Here is a 17,075-nt window from a genome sequence, read left to right as displayed (position 1 = left end):
ATAATACATCTTTGGTCTTATTGCACAGAAGTCTTGTAGACAGAGTTCCATGTTGTGTCGTCATAGACAAGTTCTGATAGCACAAGTTCCATGTTGCTTCGAAGGAGTAAAACTTCTCAAAAGCATCAGACTGCACCTTTCTTTTTCCTATGAATGAACTTCAAAAGGCAAGATTTTACTCCCAACAATGAATTACACACTCCCTCTGTTCACAAATATAAATTGTTTTGGAAATTTCAATATGGGCTCCATAGACTGAAATCATGTCTGTATACATCCGATTCTGAAAATAGTTAGAAAATCTTATACTTTTTGAATGGAGGGAGTAGTTAGTAGGCATACAACCGATCGCAAAAGCCTAACCGCTGTGTCACAAGATTCACAGCACACTTTACTGTGTGCCGTTCTAAACTTGTTCCTTTCTGGAAGCTTCAGGCTCTACTTTTGCATCAAGGGTGAATGAAATCTCTGTCAAAAATCAAAAAGGTTCACAACACAGATAAGATACAAAGATGACAAGCTTCACAACACAGATATAAGCTACAAAAATGAAGTGGTTTACCACTTTATTTTTCTCATCCACTTTGAAGATGTATACCTGGCTAACAGCCTGAAATTTGTGCGAGCCTATGTTTCTTCTAACAATAATTAGCTCAAACTACACATAATATATCTGTCTCTTTTGTTGATTTCAAAAATATCCATCCCGCATGAAGGGCATAAGAATGCATAGCATACATATACAGATGCTTTGAATTTGTGCTACACCGTTATCTCCATTGAAATCAAGGTAGCAAGTGCCACAAAAACTTGATACAAACTATCCAATTGTTTGGTACGTTCATATTTTGGTACAGGAACTAATTCGAGCATGCTGACTCGGATGACTTCTGTGATGCGGGAGCTAGCCTGTAAGAACACACTATAAGCGAGAAACAGAGAACCAACTTCTAATAGCCCAATCAATGGTCCAGTTCTTTCTGCTGTGTGGGTATCTATCGCCTGTAGCGGTATCGCTTGAAGTTGAAATACAGATGAAGAATCCCACGCTCAAATGTGCACTTGAAGCCCTTCTTGTGTGAGTACTCCCACTCCTTGTTCACGATGCGGAAAGACTGCCAAGGAAAACCAGAGTAGGTAAGTGGATCTTCCATGGAAACTGCGACAGCAAAACTGAAAAGGTGAGGCAAAAGGCTTACAATATCCTCGTATGGAGGGCCAGCATGAAACCTTATATGGCATGTCTCCCCAGCGCTTCCATCTTTCTCTATAGTATATATTGGTGCTTTTGATTTATCCACAAGATCAGGGTAAAATATGTTGAACTTGTAGCCCTGGACGATTTTAGGAGGCGGGTTGTCGTGATCATAATGAGTTTGATTGTATTTGTTCCACTCATATCCAGTATGCACACGATTGAAGTACTTTGGTTTCCTTGGTCGGTACTTGTCATGCCACCAGTAAACCTGTGAGCACATTAAGCAAGTATGTGAGAATCCAGCTGAGAGCTTGAGAGAGAATGGAGGTTCACTAGCAATAGCTTGATGCGTCAAACTTGCTAGAATTTTCTAGCATGTAAAAGCATATTATCATCCAAATTGCTAAGTAGATGATATCAAATATAGCTTCAGAATAATATAAATATCCAACTCAAAAAAGTAATATTAATATATACACAACTTCAAATTCAATGAAATTTGCAATCCTTGGTTCCTGACTACAAGTGAATCCAGCATATCAGCATAATGCTGGAAATTACGGGTATGCATATAGTGATATATGTTTAGGAAGAATAATGATATGGTAGCACTCCTACATTCCTCAGATAATAAAGAAGACTGTAGTATTCTTTGTGTCCAGAAGGTAAATGAGTCTAACCTGTGAATCCAGGTTCACTTCAGCACCTGAACCAAACACAGCGTCCCCTTCCTCCATTGCTCCCATCGCTTTCATTGCCTTCAGCTCCAACTCATCTGGTTTTTTTGCCTTAGCTGTCATGACCTCCTTAACTTTCCTTTGATGCTCGGTAACTACAGCTTCACGTTGCCGATCCTGGAGAATATTTCAAAGGACAGAGCACATGTGTGAGACTGGCCAGCCAACCTCATTTCAAATTTGTAATGAACACATGAAATGTACCTACTCATGCAACAAATTGAGAGAGAAAAAAGCCCCCCTCCCCAGGGAAAGAAAATCGTTTTAAGTGTTCCAAAATAACCTTAGAACTAGGTTTTAGCTGGTTTCTCTTATTAACCGCTCAAAAATTTCTACTTAATGAAGAGGCAGAGCTCCAGCTGGTTGCTAAAAGAAGTCTGTGGTCCTAGGATGCATTAGCATTACCATCAGAAGTTACCCATAAATGAAACTAAGCTTTTTTCAGGGTAAACATGCATGAAGGCCTAGAACTGCTCGAAAGATTATCCTAAGATCTTGGTGGAATGTTGCCCTATCGCAACTTTACAATTATTTCTATCATAGGCTGTTGATTTAACTTGCTAGTGGCACAACAAGGTGTACTCAATTGCTATCGAGTAGTATATAATAATCTAATTAATAACAAGATAGTTTTGACTGCATACATAACCATTACTATACGGGCCAGCATTCTATTACTGTAAAAAGCACAATGTTACTGAGAGTGACTCTGTACCAGTTCTGCCTTGTCCTCATCAGGATCAATTGCATCTTCATCTTCATTGCCATGCATTAGCTCAGGCGAGAAGGAGCCATCTTCCTCATCCAAATGGCTCTCTGTTGCTTCAGCTATATGTTCTATAGGTTCTGGTGAATATCGTTTATCATCTGCACATGGAGAAGGTATCAGAAAGACAGACAACCATAGTTATCTAAAAGAAAGGGGGTGTTAACTGATCATAAGTAAATTTAAACCTTCTTCCTCGTCGTGCATCACATCCTCCTCTTTAGTGTCTAATTCTTCATCAGCTTCTACAGCCTGTTCAGGAGCGCCAGCATTCTCTAGACGATGCAGATGCTTACGTAAGAGAGAAGCATGGATTTCCCTCAGGCAAGCCTGTGATACAAATAAGAAATAAGCCACTCTTTTATATGAGAGGTAACGTTGATCAACTGTATGTTCAGATAGTTAGAGAACGCAGCTCCACATGACGAACCAGACTGCAAATCATGTGGCTTCGAAGATAATGTTACAGAAACAAGGTCAGATTAAGGTAGTTGTGCACCATTATGCTTGTGTTGTACAAATAAAACAAAGAATCTATAATGGTATAACCAGAAACCACATTTGCTTTGGTCAAATTAAGAGCTATTATCACAAAAACTGCGAACTACAAACATGACATACCTTTGCTTTGTATATATGAAGGCGTTTCAAAATGGCCTCCCAGTATTCAACAACTTTTGCAGTTCCAGAGCGCATCTGGGACTCAATTTGATTTTGCATCTCTTCTAGCTCTGTGGAAGTCTTACCCTCCAAGAGATTTTTTACATCCCCCTCAATACTTGCATGCAAGCCTCTCTCTTCAACCTCACGGGGTGGTTCCTCACCACGGACCCTAGCCCGGTCCACGGCATCTCTTTTCCGAGCCTCGCCTAGCTCCCAATCACACACTACCATGAGTGCCTGATGAGTTCCAAATTAAATTGTGTCAACACATATAAACATTATCGATAAACATACAGCCATGAAACGAAATAAACTTAATATTAGCGAGATTTCTTGCCATATTACAAACTCACTCTCAAGTTTGGTTTCGTTTCAGTGAGAAATTAAGGGTTAGATTGTATATACCAAAGCTAAAGAACATGTCCTGACATACCATACGAAAATAGAAAATGACAGAACAAAATACCAAATACTGTCAGCTGAGGCTGCCAACTACTATTTAGCTCATTCAGCAGTAATACGGTGTGTATCATTGGAATAGATGACTCAGGATTGCTATGGGACGAACAATATTCAGGAAGGTGTGCAAAGACATTAGACATGTACCTCCCAGTACTTGACATTTACTTGGCTTTCCCTGTCCAGATCGAGATGCATCTTAATGTCATCATGTAACTCTTCCATCTCCTTCACTGTTAATCCCTGCAATTTAGCAAATTACATATGCTTCAGTAATTGTCGAAGAAAGATGGATCCCCTTAAAATGTGGGCTTGTTCTATGAAGGTAGTGGGGCCACATGGCACAGCTATGTTTTAATACATTGAAAGAACTATAAACAGGGAGATCCATTTTCTCTCGTTTTGCACACTAATTGCTGATGGATTGTTACTTGCCAGTGCAATGGCCTAATGCAGACGCAAGCTTGAACTTGTGCAACAATTTGTTCAATACTTGGTGACCAATGAGATCTCAAATCTGTCAAGTTTGGAATTGATTGTACTGCACTTGCATGCCAACATGTCTGGCCTTCAATTTAATATAATACTCATGGCTGGCAGACAATTTTGTGAGTGAAAATAAAGAGAAACAAGATATGTATGAATGGATTTTAGTTTTAGAGCTTGATAAGATACCTATGAATCCCATAGATGGGAATAAACCAATACTTCTATGATGGAGAAATTCAAGAGAAGAAGATTACTTAATTAAGTTTAGTACTGCATATTCTCCTAGGGAGCATACAACGTGGAAACATGAACGCTCATAAAGAAAAAATAACAATCTCATTTGTCCAAAACATAACAAAAACTTACAAAAGCCTAAGCCCTAATGAGCAGAAAAACAACAAAAAGTGTTGGTGTAGTTTCAGTGGAACAAGGACTTACTCCCCCGTTGCCGAATAAATTTCAGAAAAAAAAACATACTGCAAACTAACGGCACACAGAATGGATGGAGTGATATAACTTAAATGTTAATCATTATAAGAAAATCAATTCACTGGTAAATACACGGAGTAGTGAGAATTTGGCAGCCCAGAGGACTGAACCATCACCGTAAGTATACATTATTCTATTGTCAAGGCTGAATAGGTCTGAAAATATGATGTGCTTGAGTGCAGCACTTAAAATGTAGAACGAATAATGAAACTTATTTTGAGGTTTCTTTTAAGTGCAAGCATACAGCAACCCTTTCATGAATGGTATCAAACAAGGATGAAGAATAGGTATATACCTTGAACACCAAGTAGGGCTCATTTAACTCAACATCAAATTCGTCCGCAAAGTTAAGATTCTTCAGGAGAACATCAATAGGCTTTGTACGTCCCTCCCGTAACCTGATCTCAGACCTAAATTTGCTTTGATCAAAATGAAACTGCATTCCAACATACAAAACTGTTTAATAATGGACACATGTTAGTTCAACAAAAGTTATATCCTATTTTCAGGATGTGAAGTACGAACCTCTTCCTCTTTCTTCTCCCAATCTTGAAACTCAGCACGTGCTCTTTCTCTGGCTAACAATGCCTACAAAATACAAAGTAGGTATTTAGTTGCACAAGCAATATTACTTGAAACCAGATATGACTTATGAAAATCAGGGATATATACTGACCATTTCCTCCTCATGCTGTGCTTTTTCAATTGCTCTTTCCTCCCTTCTTTTCTTAACCTTCTCTATTTCAGCCTAAATTTAAAGTGCAAGAAAAGGTATTAGGCACCAGAACAAAAACAGAGAGTCATAGACTTTAACCTTTCTTAAAAAAAACAAACGGGAGGATATATATTTGTGGTAGCCATCAAACAAAAAAACTTGTACAATGCATAAGACCAATGGCCCCTTTTTGCAGGGAACAGATCAACACATATGATGTTCACGAATGTGTGGAGGCACATGTTTACAATTAATATGCTTTATTTTTTTGAGAGGGTGTTTGCAGTTATACTCATGTTTAGAACATGATCTGGTGAATACTTCAGCAGGTAATGCTTTATCTTCTATATCTAAATAGCTAGCCCCCACTAACTATTTCTCTCAACATGCAAGCATGCCACATCATTGCACAACATGCATGAGAAAAGGCCCACCCCCACTATCATATGTCTCTCAACATGCAAGCATGCCACTTCATCATGACATGCATGAAAAAAAGACTTATCTCAACATGTAACATACATGAGGGTTTTCATTCTATTATGCTATATACATTTAATAAACATTTTACAACTATATAGTAATCAAGCACAATAAATTATACTATGTATTTTTATTGTTAGCTTTTTATATTATTACTTCAAATATTCATGTTTCATACAACGAGTCACATTGAAATATGTTGCAAAATATTCCCGCAACAACGTGCGGGGTATCATCTAGTTTAATATAATAACAGGCACTTCCACCACCACCAAGTCAGAATGAACAGTGGGTATTCCTATTTCTTCAGAAGATGATAAGAACATAATGCTAATCTGGTGAGCAATCACAAGGCAAAGGTTGTTCATCTGGAAATAAAATAATCACAAATCTAAAATCTAGACTTTGTTATATAGGCTTCAAAGTTCAAATTCGTACTATAAGAAATAGTGCTAGTCAAATTTACAGTTTATAAGAGTACCATTCTTTCCCTCTGCCTTTTCTTTTCAGCTTTGACAGAGATGTCCACCTTCTGCCCTTCAGTTACAGCGCGATCAATCTTCTTTCGCCAAACAAAGCTGCAACGATATAAGGTTCAGTTTTGAGAGTCCTTCTTTAGGTATGTCATACTAAAACAACTATCCAGAGAAACCTTAAGAGTAGCATGTAACAGTTTGGGATATCGAACAATCTATGATCTGCAATGCAGTCAATATTTTGTTGTACTCACCAATAGAACTGAACATAAAAAATAAAAATATCACTCAAATTATGTTTTCAGTGGTCTAAAAACTGTGTGCAAAAAAACTACACCAGAACATAACACCGGGCATAATAATAGCTGAAAACCAAAAAATCTTATACAGCAGTTAGACTATAACCTGCAACCAAATTTACTGGCAAATTAACATGAACAAAATTAATCACAGGGTGCATCCTAAATTGTATGAGTAAGTTTGGACAAATAACATTAACCATGTGAATTGTCAATTTGTATGGTAAATTCCGAAACGGGTCTTCTGAGGACACAAATGTATAAAATACAGTTCTAATGAAGTTCACATTGCTGTAATTGCAATCATAGACAATCTTAAAGAGTGGACCCTATTGAATCAATATACAGTCACAACCCCATCAGAAGATGCATATCGCAAACTGAGGAAATAAACTTGATCTACTTAGTTAGTACTTCAAGAGAATTGTTCATGGCAGCATCGCTGATAATACACACAAGTTGATGCATCACTAAACTAAGTACACAATTCGTCATGAATTTGTAGAATATGAAACCTAATTAATCACGGCATCTATTCTAACCCTGAGCTATGAGCTGCATCCAGCAAACTTATGAATTTCACAACTGACAAATAACACCTATGCCAAGTACAAGTGATTCTGCAGAAGCATTAAAAAGATAAACCACCTTGGCACCTTCCATAAATACAATTAATCCAGCTTAGGTAGATGCTACTCGAATTTGGAAAATCTGATTGGAGTGCACTAGCCAAGAACATTTTGTTATTTCCTACAGCATATGCATGTCTTGAGGTCATATGTGTTAATCGAGCTTGTTTATTACTACTTGTTTACTTATCAAGAACAAGCCATCAAAAATTTCACACTGTCAATGCGCAGAAGCCAGAAGCCCAAACTTTAAACGGTTATAACAGATTCAGAGCAATAGGCACACCGATCCAGTAGAGGTATCTCGGTTCTAGGGCATCAAAGGAATAGTATCCTAGCAGCAGCAAACAGGTGCCAACCCAAGTTTCTACTGGTAAAGCAAGCATCACCAATGCAATGTGTGATATTATCGAAAGAAGGGGGCGAATGCGCATACTTCTCTGTGAGGTTGGGATCGCCAAAAGGGTTGGAATCGTTGGAGTAGCCCGACACCGCGTTGGCCTTCATCTTCTTGGCCACCTTCTCGGCCTGCAGAACCAGCACCATCAACAAACAAGTCAGCAACGGAAACCCTAGGGGCGGGGCAGGAGGCCAGCCGGGCGGAAACCCCCACCTTCTTCTGCGCCTTCTTGGACATGTACTCCAGGATCTGCTCCTCGGTGACGCCCCCGCGCTTGGCGCTCCCGCTCCGCCTCCTACGGCGGTCCCCGGAGTCGGAGCCGGAGCCGGACGCCTGCGAATCGCTCGCGCCGCTGGAGGAGGAGGAGGACGGGGCAGCCTTGCGGCGGCTCCTGCGGTGGTGGCGGCTCCGGCCCCGGCGGGGCGAGCCGCCGGAGTCGGAGTCCGGGTCCGAGTCGGACGGCGACCGCCGCCGCCGCCGCCGCGACGAGCTCCGGCTGCCCTCGGCGTCGCGCTCCTTCCTAGGCATGTCGGCTACGGGGGGGAAAGGCGGCTGGTCGTGGAGATTTTGGCGTGCCGATGGAGCCGAGCCGATTAACTGAACAAGTTAGGGCTGGCGGTATCTAGGCCGCACATCATACGGTGGCGCGCATCGTGATGCAACACATCATCGACGACAAACAATACTCTGAAACGGAGAAGAAAATTAGCAAGTCAGTACGAAAAACATGCCGACTTTGCGTTAATGTAAAAAAAAAACATGCCGACTTTGCCAGTTTTTTTTCGTTTGACATCATTGTGATTTTGTGAGAGTTCCTCCAATATAGTAACGTCGAAAATTAAAATGTTGAATGTATAGCGCTTTCATGTGCTCGTGTGTCTTTTTTCACCCTCTTGACCAGTGTAAGTAAAAAAGATAACCTACATACAATCAAAGCACATTGAAATATGTGGTAATTCATTCCTGTGTCATCTAGGTTTTTATAGAAACAAAAACCTTGGTCTAGCAGTGGAACCGCTTGTCGGGAGGAAGCGATGGGGTGGTTGTCATCCCTGTGTGTCCTACTCTAATTAGCGTTATTGTTGGCATGGGCCTATTTCTCACGCACCTCGTCTCCAAAGCCCTCTACCTGCACCCTATGCCTCAACTTCAACCTCCGCCACCTTATAATCTATCTGCCTCCCAAGTCGCCTCCACAGTATGATGTCAGGGTTCAAGGTATGCCACAGGGGAGAGGAAGAGGAGGAGCCGCTACGAAGGAGAAGGCGAAGGTGACGCCAAGGGATTCTAGTCGTGCACCATGTTGGAGCTCCTCAACGAGATCAAGGAGGACGACGAGGCGAATGGGGGCAAAGGAGGATGTGGCGGCATTGGGTAGTGTGAAGGTTTGTGGAGATTGTTGGGGAATGTTGCATGGGAAACAAAAAAACTCCTACACTCACCGAGATCTAATCTAGGGGATGACCATCTACAAGAGGAGAGATTGGATCTACATACCCATGTAGATTGCTAAGCGGAAGCGTTAAGAAACACGGTTGATGTAGTCGAACATCTTCGCGATCCAATCATGATTCGTCTCGCGAACTCTCGATCTAGTGTCTAACGGACGGCACCTCCGAGTTCAACACACATACGGCTTGATGACGCCTTCACCTTCTCGATCCAGCAAGCGATGGTGAAGTTGTAGCTCGAGTCCTCCGGCAGCACGACGGTGTGATGGCGGTTGGAAAGGGATCATTGTGACGAGAGATTCTCCAACCACTATGTTTGCATTTTTTTTGCAGCTCGCATGGAGGGGATCAAGCATTCCTTTGTTTTCTTGTGCATTAAGCCTTCAGGAAGGAACCACAATTTATCTTGTGCAGTTGAAGACTCGCTGGCTGGTCCAACTATAATGCAATGCAACTCAACAGATAGTTTCCTGGACACCCATAGTCTTTGTTGTTAAGGATGTTATTACTGTAATCAGGCACTATGTACGACTATATAGGAATGATTTTTTATCTTCTTTCTTTGCTCATAGATTTGAATAGCACATTTATCAAGTGGTCTTACTTACAGTTCGGTATAATATGAGATACAAGACGAGGTCGTTCAAAAAAGTGCTTTCACGTAATAGTAACAGTATGGAGGTAAGGAGGAGTTGTTTGTTGGAATCCACAATGGATTGTATGTTATTTGCTATTAGCCAAAGCTTACGCAATTTTGTTGAGATTGTTTCTCTTCTTTTATCCTTTATTAGTTCTCAGGGCACCTGGTTCTTTTGTCTAGCTCTATATCCACTCAACTTTGATGTATTTTTTAGTGTTGAAATTCTAACATGCAGGGTTTTTGAATGGTTGACTGCAGGGGTACTGTCCTACATGTTCTCTTATGCAACATTGTACAATTGGCCTAGCTAATTGAGTGTACGCTAAATTTCACATTTTTTTGTAGTTTCATCTGCTGGGATTTTTAAGGTAGTATAAGTTTTTGGTATTTTGTACATAAAATGTTGTTTTCTTCCTGATGTACACACTTTAGTCTTCGTGTTGTTGATGCAAGTAAACAGTTCACATTTTTTATTGATCCACCATATTGTTTCTCTCTTTGTTTTATACTTGCCCATATGGTTATGTACTAGAGCATGACGCGCGCTTTGCCGCGCCTATTCTTTGGTCGTGGGTTAAGTCCCCTATGTTTATTTTGTATGCGGTCTATTTCAATTGGTTGGCTTGTTGTGTGTAATTGTCATTTATTTGTGCTATATAGCAGTGACAACCATGCTTAAATATTTTTATAGAAGTATCCATCTAGCTAAATTAATGAACAATTGTTGTGTGAGCTTCGTTCAATATCCCCGAGTTTAATTTCTTGCTCAATGTTTATTAGACGCGGAATATTAGAAAAATGAAAGAACAGAATGGTAATTCTAATCATAGCTACACTCTGGTTGGATGCAAGAGAGTAAATTGCTAGCTTTGCATGTTTCCCATCTACTGCTTGCTTCCAATGTAAGCAAGCTCGACCTCGTCAGCGGTGGAGTACGTGCCAAGCCAGAAGTCGTGTCCCTCGTTGTAGAACTCCATGCCGAAGTTGCCGGACGGCTTCGCCCGCACGCCGAAGACCCCGTCTTGCCTTCAAGATCTTCTTCGACGGCATAACTTGGGGAGGAGGGGGGGCTGCGCGACGGTCAAATCTGGTCGGGTGGAGGTGGGGTGTGGGCTCGGGCCGGGGACGTGGTAGCGAGCGGCAATGGGGCGGGGGCTTGGTGGCGGGCGGCGGTGGGGTGGGGGCTTGGTGGCGGGCGGCGGTGGGGTGGGGGCTCGGGGCGGGAGCTTCACGGTAGCGAATCGGGCGGCGGGTGGCAGCGGCAGAGTCACGGAACCAGTGGCTGGGGTTGTTGGCGGCCAGATCAACAGAAGATGTTCCACTCGCTCCACTGCTCGCTCAGAAAAATAGACTATTTTTTTTAAAAAAATGTTAGTTTAGTTAAAATATGTTCAAGGATTTTTTAAAAATATGTGAATTCACAAAATCATGAATTATAGAAAATGTTTATGAGTTTAAAATATATTCATGTATTGAAAAACATTTGCAAATTAAACAAGTTTCAGATTTTAAAAATGTTCGCAAACTTTAAAAATACCCGTGAACTTCAAAATTCTCATAAATGTAATAAATATTAATGAAGCTAAAAATATAAATTATTATTTTATTTTTAATGTTCGCAAATTTTATTAAGCGGTCATAATTAAAACATGTATGAAAATAAAGAGAGGAGGGGAAATAAAACTAAGCAACAGACAACCTTACATGCGGGTCCCACAACGACCCCACAAACCCCGATGCACTAGAGCGCTTCAAATCGTGGGAGCTTAGTATCTCTATAGATTGCAAACCGAGGAAGCAAGTTTGTTATGATAACATAACAAAAAAGGGATTTATGCGTGAACCAGATACGATGAACCTTGATTTGCTATACTTTTAATAAATGTCCACATGCATCGTTTTGATGCAGAGGTTGGGGTTCTTTCTTCCTTTTCAAAAATAAATAAATATATGAAGCAGATACGCAGCCTGGCACGGGCATGGTGAAGGCTAGCTTCTACAAATTCATTTTTGTTGTTTTTATGCATATTACCGTATATGGCTGTATGTTTGATATATATTTATATTTATTCAGATCTGCCACGTGTTGTAACTCTAGAAGAACTCTTGCAGATTTTTTTGTCTGATCTTCGCGTGTGTTGCGTCGTCAATCATTGAAAGTATAGCTCGAACTATTGAGAAACAATGTACAGCCACCTGGTTACGAGCTTAGCTATGTTCATTTTAATCTCCGGCATTTTTCATTTACGAAAAGTATGCACTGCTTGGTAAAAGGAATGAGTTCATGGTGTGTCCTGTCACCTCTCTCACACACTTACATTAACTTCTATACAAGTTGAAGTTAGCACATTATATTTGTTTTCACAATGCAATATGAGATACGTTTTTTGCTTTGTTGACTTGTGTTAATCCCATCCTGCAAACACCTCTAAATTGAATGAATGATTGATTTCACTGCTTGGTTGAAATGTGTTCAGGTACAATCCCTTTAGGCCATTGTTTTTAACTACATGGACAATGTGGAGCTTTATCTCCGACGAAGCCATGTTGATTTTTTACGACTCACAGATTTCGATTCTTCAGAAGAACCTTAAGTTATGGCTCATGTGAACTTAATCTAGCAGCTTGCTTTGCTAATATTAAATACTTGAGAGGCATGTCTTGCGTGTAATAGATGAAATGGATTTTCTTTTGTGGTATCATACAATCAGTCTGTCAAGGTTGGAATTACGTGTAAAAATAAGGTATATGTATCACTTGCTATTAAATAAGCACTCATGGATCAAATACAGTGACATTAATTCACAACTTAATACTATTCCAATATGAAAAATTACAGGATGATTGAAGGTGAACAGCCCTGATACATTTTTTCAACAAAATTTCATGGAAAAAGAAAGCTTTTTTCATGAAATGTTTTATTAATCATTAAATGGAGGAAATAAAACTTGGATACAAATGAAGTGGAGAACGACATGAGTAAACTATTAAAGTTTTGTTCTTCACAAGTGCAGCAGACGTTTGGATGCAAGACATGCAGCTCAAAATTCTTCCTAATGTTACACGTGCATTGCCCGTGCAAACTTACTAGTTCATTAGGGAGGGGGGTGTAACGCCCCCGATGCGGCTATATCTCCCACGTGTCAAAGCACGACTTAGAGGCATAACCGCATTGAAAGCAATGTCGCAAGTGAGGTAATCTTCACACAACCCATGTAATACATAAGGGAAAGAGATACATAGTTGGCTTACAATCGCCACTTCACACAATTATATGAATAAAAGCATTACATCAATCAGATACAATCAAGGTCCGACTACGGAACCAAAATAAAAGAAGAACCCCAAATGCGACAAAGGTCCCCGATCGACCCCAACTGGGCTCCACTACTGATCAACTAGAACGAAACTGTTGGAAATATGCCCTGGAGGCAATAATAAATTAGTTATTATTATATTTCCTTGTTCATGATAATCGTTTATTATCCATGCTATAATTGTATTGATAGGAAACTCAGATACATGTGTGGATACATAGACAACACCATGTCCCTAGTAAGCCTCTAGTTGACTAGCTCGTTGATCAATAGATGGTTACGGTTTCCTGACCATGGATATTGGATGTCGTTGATAACGGGATCACATCATTAGGAGAATGATGTGATGGACAAGACCCAATCCTAAGCATAGCACAAGATCGTGTAGTTCGTATGCTAAAGCTTTTCTAATGTCAAGTATCATTTCCTTAGACCATGAGATTGTGCAACTCCCGGATATCGTAGGAGTGCTTTGGGTGTGCCAAACGTCACAACGTAACTGGGTGGCTATAAAGGTACACTACGAGTATCTCCGAAAGTGTCTGTTGGGTTGGTACGAATCGAGACTGGGATTTGTCACTCCGTGTGACGGAGAGGTATCTCTGGGCCCACTCGGTAGGACATCATTATAATGTGCACAATGAGATCAAGGAGTTGATCACGGGATGATGTGTTACGGAACGAGTAAAGAGACTTGCCGGTAACGAGATTGAACAAGGTATCGGTATACCGACGATCGAATCTCGGGCAAGTACAATACCGATAGACAAAGGGAATTGTATACGGGATTGATTAAGTCCTTGACATCGTGGTTCATCCGATGAGATCATCGTGGAACATGTGGGAGCCAACATGGGTATCTAGATCCCGCTGTTGGTTATTGACCGGAGAACGTCTCGGTCATGTCTGCATGTCTCCCGAACCCGTAGGGTCTACACACTTAAGGTTCGATGACGCTAGGGTTATAAAGGAAGTTTGTATGTGGTTACCGAATGTTGTTCGGAGTCCCGGATGAGATCCCGGACGTCATGAGGAGTTCCGGAATGGTCCGGAGGTAAAGATTTATATATGGGAAGTCCTGTTTTGGTCACCGGAAAGGTTTCGGGGTTTATCGGTAATGTACCGGGACCACCAGGAGGGTCCCGGGGGTCCACCAAGTGGGGCCACAAGCCCCGGAGGCTTGCATGGGCCGAGAGTGGTGAGGGACCAGCCCTTGAGTGGGCTGGTGCGCCTCCCACAAGTCCCAAGGGGCAGCTAGGAGGAAAAAAAAGGGAAACCCTAGGCTTAGATGGGCCTAAGGCCCACCCTAGGGGGCGCCTTCCCTTCTCCCCTCTTGGCCGCCTCCCCTTTCCCATCTAGGGCTGCCCCCCCTAGGGGTGGGAACCCTAGAGGGGGCGCACCCTCCTCCCCTCCTCCTATAAATAGTGAGGCCTAGGGGCTGCCCAACACATGATTTGATCTCTCCCTGTTGGTGCAGCCCTCCCTCTCTTTCTCGTCATATCTCCTGTGGTGCTTGGCGAAGCCCTGCAGGATTGCCATGCTCCTCCATCACCACCACGCCGTTGTGCTGCTGCTGGATGGAGTCTTCCTCAACCTCTCCCTCTCTCCTTGCTGGATCAAGGCATGGGAGACGTCACCGGGCTGTACGTGTGTTGAACGCGGAGGTGCCGTCCGTTCGGCACTAGGATCATCGGTGATTTGGATCACGACGAGTACGACTCCATCAACCCCGTTCTCTTGAACGCTTCCGCTTAGCGATCTACAAGGGTATGTAGATGCACTCTCCTTCCCCTCGTTGCTGGTCTCTCCATAGATAGATCTTGGTGACACGTAGGAAAATTTTGAATTTGTGCTACGTTCCCCAACAGAAACAACATAAAGGACAAGATCTTCATCGAGCTCCTCCTGAGCTTGGTTGCGTCATCTGCACGGACTCATCGGCACCTGCAAACTAGTTTTGGAAGTATCTGTGAGCCACAGGGACTCAGCAATCTCGCACCCTCGCGATCAAGACTATTTAAGCTTATGGGTAAGGTAAAAGGTATGAGGTGGAGCTGCAGCAAGCGACTAGCATATATGGTGGCTAAACATACGCAAATGAGAGAGAGAAGAGAAGGCAAAGCACGGTCGATAAAAGTATGATCAAAAAGTGATCCTAGAACAACCTACGTCAAGCATAACTCCAACACCGTGTTCACTTCCCAGACTCCGCCGTAAAGAGACCATCACGGTTACACACGCGGTTGATGTATTTTAATTAAGGTCAACTTCAGGTTTTCTACAACCGGACGTTAACAAATTCCCATCTGCCCATAATCGCGGGCACGGCTTTCGAAAGTTCAAAATCCCTGCAGGGGTGTCCCAACTTAGCCCATCACAAGCTCTCACGGTCAACGAAGGATATTCCTTCTAGCGGGAAGACCCAATCAGACTCGGAATCCCGGTTACAAGACATTTCGACAATGGTAAAACAAGACCAGCAAAGCCACCCAGATGTGCCGACAAATCCCGATAGGAGCTTCACATATCTCGTTCTTAGGGCACACCGGATGAGCAAGACGTCGGGTGGGCCAGCCCAGAGTTGCCCCTGGTAGCTCCGGACATCGCTCAGTTGGACCAACACTCAGAGCAGCACTGGCCCGGGGGGGTTAAAATAAAGATGACCCTTGAGTCTGCAGAACCCAAGGGAAAGAAAAGGCTAGGTGGCAAATGGTAAAACCAACGTTGGGCATTGCTGGAGGAGTTTTATTCAAGGCGAACTGTCAAGGGGTTCCCATTATAACCCAACCGCGTAAGGAACGCAAAATCCGGGAACATAACACCGGTATGACGGAAACTAGGGCGGCAAGAGTGGGACAAAACACCAGGCATAAGGCCGAGCCTTCCACCCTTTACCAAGTATATAGATGCATTAATTGAATAAGATATATTGTGATATCCCAACAAGTAAACATGTTCCAACAAGGAACAACATCTCCATGTTCCAACAAGGAACAAACTTCAATCTTCACCTGCAACTAACAACGCTATAAGAGGGGCTGAGCAAAGCGGTAACATAGCCAAACAACGGTTTGCTAGGACAAGGTGGGTTATAGGCTTGGCTTAACCATATGGGAGGCATGATAAGCAAGTGGTAGGTATCGCAGCATAGGCATAGCAAAAGAGCGAGCAACTAGCAAGCAAAGATAGAAGTGATTTCGAGGGTATGGTCATCTTGCCTGAGATCCCGCAAGGAAGAAGAACGAGTCCATGAAGAAGATAAACGGACGTAGTCGAACGGATCCTCACACACACGACGTTATCGGAACCAACCCGAAGAAGCAACACCAGAAAAGAGCAAACAACATAGTAAACAACCACCACATAATCATGGCACGATGCACAAACAAGTATGATGCATGTCCGGTATTATGAGGCATGGCATGGGAAGATGCACAAGCAATCCTACAAATTAAGTGGAGCTCAATATGCAACTCCGTTGCATATTGACGAAACACCACGTGACTTATTTAGTTCGATCTTGTTTATGTACCCAACAATATTAAATGTTGTTAAACATGGCAAGAGGGTGAAGCAAAATAAAACTACCTATCTAGTCAAGTTTAAATGAGGCCGGAAGCAACGAACAACAATTCCGGTAAGTCCCCATATGCATATATTAGGTGTGGTACTGTTCTGCCCTAAACACAATTTTAGAGTTATTAAACATGCAAAGTAAAGCCACCATGTTAAACTAGGCATTTTTCTACCCCATTTACATATAAAATTTATTAAATTCCGAGTTACGGTTATTTAGTTATGAATTAAATCATTTTACATGGCATAGGGGCAAATATATGCAAACACCATTTTAAACATTTTAAA

At 41.9% G+C, this 17,075-nt stretch overlaps 1 protein-coding gene across 1 annotated transcript; it reads right to left on the bottom strand.

Annotated features, from left to right (window-relative positions):
- Nucleotides 1-653: 653 nt before the first annotated feature.
- Nucleotides 654-8,383, bottom strand: LOC125511012 (cactus-binding carboxy-terminal, cactin). Its single transcript, XM_048676297.2, has 13 exons — nucleotides 8,017-8,383; nucleotides 7,840-7,931; nucleotides 6,481-6,577; nucleotides 5,478-5,549; nucleotides 5,327-5,389; nucleotides 5,097-5,237; nucleotides 3,971-4,066; nucleotides 3,323-3,601; nucleotides 2,890-3,031; nucleotides 2,651-2,802; nucleotides 1,879-2,052; nucleotides 1,200-1,466; nucleotides 654-1,115 (listed from the first exon to the last, which is right to left on the bottom strand). Exons 1-13 carry the CDS (start codon nucleotides 8,329-8,331, stop codon nucleotides 996-998), a joined length of 2,010 nt encoding a protein of 669 aa, XP_048532254.2. The 5' UTR covers nucleotides 8,332-8,383; the 3' UTR covers nucleotides 654-995.
- Nucleotides 8,384-17,075: the final 8,692 nt, after the last annotated feature.

Source organism: Triticum urartu, chromosome 5A (assembly GCF_056163025.1).
Source record: "Triticum urartu cultivar PI428250 chromosome 5A, HENAU_Tu73, whole genome shotgun sequence".
Taxonomy (NCBI): domain Eukaryota; kingdom Viridiplantae; phylum Streptophyta; class Magnoliopsida; order Poales; family Poaceae; genus Triticum; species Triticum urartu.
This window is presented reverse-complemented; position numbering and strand designations above follow the sequence as displayed.

What these genes read in the sequence shown, in the direction of transcription:
- LOC125511012 (XM_048676297.2), bottom strand. Translation starts at nt 8,331, where the DNA reads ATGCCTAGGAAGGAGCGCGACGCCGAGGGCAGCCGGAGCTCGTCGCGG. An exon ending in CACAGCATGAGGAGGAAATG is followed by an intron (nt 5,390 to 5,477) that starts GTCAGTATATAT and finishes TGTATTTTGTAG; the next exon opens with GCATTGTTAGCCAGAGAAAG. An exon ending in GCCCTCCATACGAGGATATT is followed by an intron (nt 1,116 to 1,199) that starts GTAAGCCTTTTG and finishes TTTCCTTGGCAG; the next exon opens with TCTTTCCGCATCGTGAACAA.